The following is a 7974-nucleotide window of genomic DNA, read 5'->3' on the forward strand; positions in this document are numbered from 1 at the left end:
CTCGTTTGGTAACCACTTTAGAGGTCTATCTTTGGCGCAAAAAATGCTGAGACAGGGGTACTATTGGCCTACCTTGAAAAAGGACGGCCTCCAGTTTGTATGAAAATGTGACAAATGCCAACGATTCTCTCCTATTCAAAGACAACCATCGCAAGATTTGACTGCGGTCTCTAGCCCCTAGCCTTTCTCGAAGTGGGGTGTAGACCTCATAGGCCCTCTACCAAAAGGCAGAGGAGGCGCGAGCCTTTCAATTGTGGCTATTGATTACTTCACGAAGTGGGTTGAGGTTGAACCACTGGCAAAAATCACAGAAGCAAACACCTCCAAGTTCTTGTGGAAAAACATTATATGTCGGTTCGGGATTCCCTACTTAATCGTCTCGGATAATGGTAAACAGTTCGATAACAAGAAGATCAGAAGTTTGTGTAAAGAACTTGGCATCAAGAAGCACTTGTCCACACCTCACCACTCACAAGCAAATGGCCAAGTAGAGGCTGTGAACAAGACCATCAAACATGTCCTGAAAAGAAAGCTTGATGTGTCAAAAGGGGCCTGGATGGATGAGCTACCACAAGTGCTTTGGGCAATCCGAACCACAACGAGGACCCCCACAGGGGAAACACCTTTCCTCATGGCATACGGAACAGAAGCAATGAGCCCCGTCGAGGTCGGACTTTCGTCTCCCCGACGTTTGCACTTCAGTGAAATAACAAACGACAAGCTCCGGAGGTTCGACCTCGACTTCATTGAGGAAAGAAGAGATGATGTCCAGCTGAAGCTCACCACATATCAAAGAAAGGTGACGAAGTACTTTAACTCAAGGGTAAAAAAGAGGTCATTTCGAATCAACGACTTTGTCCTTAGGAGAGTCTTGCTCTCCTCCAAGGAACTAAGTACCGGTACTTAGGTCCAAATTGGGAAGGCCTCCGACCTAGGACATACCGGATCGAGGACATGGACGGCAAGGCACAACCTCGTCCATGGAACATTGAGCACATTCGAATCTATTATCAATGAATGTATTAACTTGCTGGACGATCTTTCCCAGCTCATGTAACATTTCCATGATTCAATAAAATTTTCCATGATTGAACTCATCTCGCACTACGTCATCACCTCGGAGGAGATGTTAGCAACCGATCTCTGGGCCACCTTGCTTGAACTCCGAGGCTCACGCCACTTGTCTTCCTTTAGCAAGGCTGAACGCCACTGGAAGAAGCCTCAACATGGATGAACCATCCACCATGTTGGGAAGCATCGTCATCTCGAAGGAGAGGTTAGCGACCCATATCTGGGCCACCTCGCTTGAACTCCGAGGCTCACGCCACTTACCTCCCTTTGGCGAGGCTAAACACAACTGGGAGAAATCTCAACATGGATGAATCATCCACCATGTTAAGCGTCATCACCTCGGAGGAGAGGTTAGCGACCCATCTCTGGGCCACCTCGCTTGAACTTCGAGGCGCATGCTACTTGCCTCCCTTTGGCGAGGCTGAATGCCACTGGGAGAAGGCTCAACTAGGATCGAACTTCTTTTCCCTGGTTTACAAGGCCCAACCACTATAGGCTTCAGGCAACTCGATCAGACATAGCAATTTCCTCAGTTCAGCTAAAAGACAATCTAGTATTAAGGTTTATTTAGGTCACAGTTATTAAGCTTAAGTATAATTTACTTGCTTAAGTCCAATATCAGTCATGGTTCATGTGGCTTGAGTACAATCTACTTAAGTGATTGGAGTTGGGATATCAAGTCAAGATTATTAAATTCATCAATCAACTTTAAGAGTGATTACTTAACGAGGCCAATGCACTTGGAAGAACAACATTGAATGAAAAAGATTACATTGATTTTCAATGTTACAAAAGGAGTGCCTGAGGTCAGTACATCAAAATTAACTGAAAAGTAAACTATTCTAAGCCTCGGACGATGGCGGAGGTGCCTCGATAGTAGGAGCCTCCGCAGCTTGAGCATTAGAACTCTTTTCTGCCTCTGCTGCCTCATCCCCAACCGATTCATCAGCTAGGGTCTGAGGCACTTCATCCACAAATTCCGATCTCAGTTGTGACAGGTCTTGATTTGGGAAGAGTTCCTCAGCCCTCTCCATCATTTCAGCATAGGCATAATTCCTCCAGTAGACACTGAAGCTCTTGTACTCCTCTGTGTTGTGGAAGTTGGCAATGTAATCTTTGACTGCCTCCTCCCTCGCTACATTGGCCTCTTCCCTTACCTTGGTCATTTCGTCCACATACCATTTTATTTGGCCCTCCAAGAATTTGTATGCATCTTGGGCCCCAGCCAGCTACAGATTGGCCTTCTCCAAGGCCTCAGCTGTCACCTTTTGGTGGTCATTGGAGACCTTGACTTTCTTGGTAAGGGAAGCCACCTCACACTGGGACTCATAAACCTCTTTCTTTAAGGCCACGATCTGGGCCAAGGCAGACTCCAGCTTGGCCGCATCTTCTTTTTTTTGGGCCCTCGCTTCCTCTGCCTTGGCCCTGACCTTCTTCAGCTCCTCTGCGAGGGAAGACACCTCTTCTCCGATGATTGGGTCCTCATCTGAAAATCAGTAAGGGCCTCCCTACACTCCAACATGAGGTCAAATGTCCTCACACTTTAGCTCACAAGAGCCCTTGTTAGGTCCGTCGAGTCACAGGAAGAGGCATGCAACTGCCACCGATCCGTCCAAAATTTATAGAAGCTCTCCGTAGCGCTTCGGATCTCGGCTGGCAAAGCCTCCACCAACGCCGGGACCAGGACCTCCTCCCTCCCAGCAAGGAAGTTCGGTGATTTCCCTTGGACTCTTGTGGGTCTCTACTTGGCAGCTTCCTCTTCTGCCTTCTTAGCACCGTCCTCACCGCAGCATCATCAGCCTCGGTACGCCGTACCATTTCAACCTTCACAGTTTTGGAAGCGGCCTCCACGAGCTTTGGCTGAGGGGTTTCTTTCCCTTCGTGAGACACAGAGATCCCAAACTTCCCAGATGAGCTAGTGGTGTGCACCAGCTTCCTCTTCTTCGGCTCCTCGGGGACCTTCTCCTTTCCCCGAGGTTCTTTGGCCTACTCTGGCCTTTGAGGGGCCCCTTCCTCAACAACTCTGGAGCTGCCTTCCTTGGAGAGTCGCTCAAACCTTCCCCGAACCTCCTTTGCACCGCTTGACCCTGGCTTCAGGGGCCTCGTCGACATGTTGGATGTGGCCCTAAGGATAGAGGCCATGTCCGGGGCTGGGTACTCCCTCCTCTTGAACTTGTCTGCAAACCAAGTAAGTGCATCAGCATCGAAACAAAAAGCAAGAAATGTACAAGTATTCAAGCCTCTTACCTTTAAAAGCCATCAATTCAAAATTAATGAAGAAGCGGCTTCGATCGATGAGGTGGTCGAAGTGCCGAAGTTTAATAGGTCTCTTGTAAATGTCCTCTATCACTTCAAACTCCTCTTTGCTCAACTCGAACCTCGTACTACTATCTGCACAGCAACCCTCAACAGTTAGAAAAATAAAGTTTGGAATACAGAACGTAAACTACTTAGGCTGGGAGACTCACGAGCTTCATAGTACTGGATCGGTACTCGGTATTGTGCAAGCCAAGGTTGTGTCCCCCTCCACTGTCTGCCACCTGCCCCTTACCTAGAATCACGACTCCTTCCACCCCTTGATGGAAGAAGGCAGCCCTACCACAAATGGTGTGTGAGCCCCCCAAGGAGTTAAGTAATACCACCCCCTCGACTCTTTACCGATCACCCTAGGCTGGAACAGGGTCATGAAGACGTGGAGAGGCATGTCCTCCCCAAGTGACACTTCCTTCCACAGGAAGTATGAGCCAACCAACTAGCTCCACCCATTTGGCAGAACCTGAGTCGGCGATAACATAAAGTTCCTAAGCACTGCCCTAAAGAAGGGGTGCAGAGGAAGACGCATACTTATCCTGAATAGGTATTCACTCTTCGCCATGCACCCAGGTCTCGGATAGCAGGCACACTCATTAGCCTCGGGTACCAACATTTCCACATAATGAGGTACACAATTCCTCTCCCTGATTTCTCCTAACCTTTTCAAAGTCATATTTGAAAGCACTCTGGACGCCCCCCACTCCACACTGTAATCTATTGGCTCCTCGGTTATAGCATATTGCTCGACCTCGAGGTCCCCTTTGTGACTCGCCCTCTTGCCGAACGATGCAATTGTTACTAATTCCCTACCCGAGGTGGACTCCATATCAGAATGAACTTAATGCAAAGGATTTACTATGAAAATAGCTATGGAAAATGACTACGCAAACGGAGTAAAGCCGGAAAACGAGAAGATCGATTGTTTGGAAGCTGGAAAACTGGAGTTTTTAGGAAATCATATTGCAAAGAATGAAAATCCAAAAAAATGGGGGTCTCTCGCTTTTTATAAAGGGCTAGAACGAACCCCAACCGTCTGATCAAAACCCCATTGAATTTGAACCCTTCGTTCTAAACCAAATTCGAGGCGTAGAATTCAAACGATTTTTCAAACCTATACTTTAGATTCAACCGTGTCCTTCACGCATCTCCCCAAATGCACCTGCTTCTAGAAGCTCCAACTGTGCTCATAATTACGACTTTAATTCGACGGCAGTTGACGCCTTGGAAGTTGAACGGTCCAGCCACCTTTCCTCAAAAATATGCGTAAAACATCAAATCATTTGTACAACTACAGGGGAATAATCATTACCAATGAGCCTCCACAAACCTCACAGGTTCGATTTTTCAACCACCTCGGCTTCATCACAATTCAGCCATAACAAGCCTCGCAGATTCGATTTCTCAACTACCTCGGCTTCATCACAATTCAGCCATAACAAGCCTCGCAGGTTCGATTCTCAAACCACCTCGGCTTCATCATTCTCATCACTCCTTGACAACAACATATTTCTAACTCCAACCATGATATAAATATCTATACTTGGACTTGGGGGACTATTATTTAGGTTACAAAAATTTCTTTCAACTTAACTGATTGGCTTTACTTCATCAAAGTCTTCGCATTACATAAATGACTATACTTGGACTTGGGGGACTATTGTTACGTGTTGACACACTTGGCCAACCCATTGGGGCCTATGGCCCACTCATGCCAAATCATGTGACACTCCAGCCGAGGTGGTATGTATGGTCCAGGCTCTCATGCCAAAGCTCTGTGAAAGTGGCCGAGGCTCTCATGCCAAAATACCATGAAAATGGAGCCGAAGCCTTGAAGTGGAAGTATTATGTGAATGGAGGAGGCCCCGTTGGCCGAAACTCAGTAGCCGAGGTAGCCACATCCGAATCACAAAGCAGCATCTTCCATAGACACTTCTCCTAAGAGATCTTCTGCACAAAGATTTTACTTGAATGATTGATAAGACGTTTGTCATGAGTGTGAATCTTAAGTCTTGTCACTAGTAGAAGCGGCTCTGCCAATTAATAAATGTATAGTAGGCTAGGAGTGGCTGATACCTACAATTTGACATGTAAATTGTCCGGATGAGGCCACGTGTATCCCGAACCAAGGGTCACGATCTAACTGGTGACACTATAAATACTCCCCCATGTACCTCATACAAAGGCTAATGCAAAAATCAATACAAGAAATCATACTTTACTCAACTCTCTCTTATCTTGCAATACAAACGAGTTCATACATATTTAGATATACATTTACAAATATCGATTGATAATTATTGTACAATCGGTCTACGAACATCCGCCGGATTCCGAACGCTCTCGTCCTGCACCGTTGAGTTACTCCCACGCCCTTGATCTGTTCGTTTTAGACCATCCACGTGTTTTAGAGTGTTGGACTTTCGCTCACGTGTGCGCGGGTGGGTCCAGCATCTGTTGGCAACATTTTTTTGAGTCAACAACTTGGTTCTCTGAGATTCATCCGACTGTAGAGGGATGAATTTTTGTGTTCATCAACCGCCATTAACGGCCGTCTGCAGTGTACCAGAAAGATTGCACTGCGTACATGCGGTAGGGGCCTGCTGGTCAGTGGCCATTTACTGACGATATTCACTTTTCAAATTATTGTTCCTCAATTATGGACACAACACAATCAGATCAAATTTAACATGTCCAGTTTTCCATCAGGAAAAAAAGATGAACTAATTAAACTTCCATTATGATTCGGTGGTTGGTTATGTGAATTCTTTTTCATTGTTTCGTTCGGTTCATTGCTAAATCATCATTAGCAATTACATTAGGTGGGGTCGAGTACGGACTTCTTTAGGTCTATGCCAGTTTGACCTTTTACTTAATTTAAAGTGCATAGGAAAAGCCAAGATAGCCTAAGTGGCCTTGTATTTAAGGAGGCTTGTGTCGGTATAGAGAGGCATTGTGGAAGCTAGTTCCCCCACTCCACTCTCAATCTTTCAAATTTCCTTTTCCTGTTTGAGAATCCCCTCCCTTCCCCTCCCATACACAGAGAAGGAGAAATGGGAAGGCCTCCTTGTTGCGAGAAAGTTGGTATCAAGAAAGGTCCATGGACACCGGAAGAAGACATCATCCTTGTCTCGTACATCCAAGAACATGGCCCCGGAAACTGGCGTTCAGTACCTATAAACACCGGTATCTCATTCATCCACAATTAGTGGATCTTAATCTTTATCGAATAAATTATTTCGGACAATTATTTTCTTGTTTTGATTCAATTCCCCTTTTTGTTTAAGGTTTGTCGAGGTGTAGCAAAAGCTGCAGGCTAAGATGGACTAATTACCTGAGACCTGGAATCAAGAGGGGAAATTTCACTCCACATGAAGAAGGAATGATAATCCATCTTCAAGCTTTATTGGGAAACAAGTAATGTTTTCAGAACCCTAAATTTTTTCTCACATAATTCTGTAAAATGTCACCAAATCATTATAAAGAAATCCATTTTTTTCTTCACGATTAAAATTATGAACTAGAATAGACTCGAGCTTACCCCTCACATGTCAAATTTTTTGTAGTAGCCTTGTTACACCTTACATCTCAATTCTTTTCGCCAGTATATCTGAAAGCTGGATTTCTCCTCAGGGCAACCATGGATGAACCACGTGAATAAATATTTCATAGTAGCCTCGTTAGCTGGTATATCTGTATTATAACCCTATTATGATTAATTTTAACCTGCTTTTTGGGACAGATGGGCAGCTATAGCTTCATATCTTCCACAAAGAACAGATAATGATATCAAGAACTACTGGAACACCCACCTGAAGAAGAAGATAAGCAAATTTCACTCAACTTCCGATCCACAAATGGCATCTAATTCAACCACTTTTCAGTTTACATCCAAGAATTACACGGATAATTCTTCAGTATATGCCTCAAATACAGAAAATGTATCAAGACTCCTAGAAGAATGGACGGGATCATCTTCAAAAACTATCACTGCCCCGAATGGAAATCGCGAAGAATTGCCACGCATTATCAGCACGAAAAATAGTCGCACTGAATGTAGTTCTTCTGCTGCACCATCATTTCAGTGTTATAGACCACAGGTTGATCAGGAAGGCAAAAATATGATCCCTACTGATGAATTTGAGTCCATATTGTCATTCAATAACCTAAACGCCACGGCATTGGAAAGATTATCCAGCAGCTATTCGGCTCGAAGAGGTTCTGACAGCAGTGGCATTGATCAGAATCCCAAAGCCGAAACCGATGCTCCATTGTCATTTCTTGAGACATGGCTGCTGGATGAAACTGCAGGTCAAGAAGTGATGGACCTGCCACAAATATTCTAGTTCAATAAAAAATAACCTATGGAGAAAATTTGATGCAGAAAAATCGGAAGGATCAATGTGAATTTACAGACACCAATCTCATTCTAGGGTTCCACAATGTTAGATATCTCTAATGCTTCTTCTTTTTTTGCTTAACAACTTTTACTTGATTACATAATGTTAGACTATTTGAAGTATTTTATCTATCCATTGTCGTCTGTAAGCTTCTGATAAATTATTAAATCAAGGATCAAACAAGAATTTAACA

The 7974-nt window shown here is 44.7% G+C and overlaps 1 protein-coding gene across 1 annotated transcript; it reads left to right on the forward strand.

Annotated features, from left to right (window-relative positions):
* The first annotated feature begins 6319 nt into the window (after positions 1-6319).
* LOC111383757 (myb-related protein 306-like) lies at positions 6320-7974 on the forward strand. Its single transcript, XM_023007899.1, has 3 exons — positions 6320-6567; positions 6669-6798; positions 7124-7974. The coding sequence occupies exons 1-3, from the start codon at positions 6435-6437 to the stop codon at positions 7725-7727; spliced, it is 867 nt and encodes a 288-aa protein (XP_022863667.1). The 5' UTR covers positions 6320-6434; the 3' UTR covers positions 7728-7974.

The sequence above is a fragment of the Olea europaea genome, unplaced genomic scaffold (assembly GCF_002742605.1).
Source record: "Olea europaea var. sylvestris unplaced genomic scaffold, O_europaea_v1 scaffold2751, whole genome shotgun sequence".
NCBI classification, from domain to species: Eukaryota; Viridiplantae; Streptophyta; class Magnoliopsida; order Lamiales; family Oleaceae; genus Olea; species Olea europaea.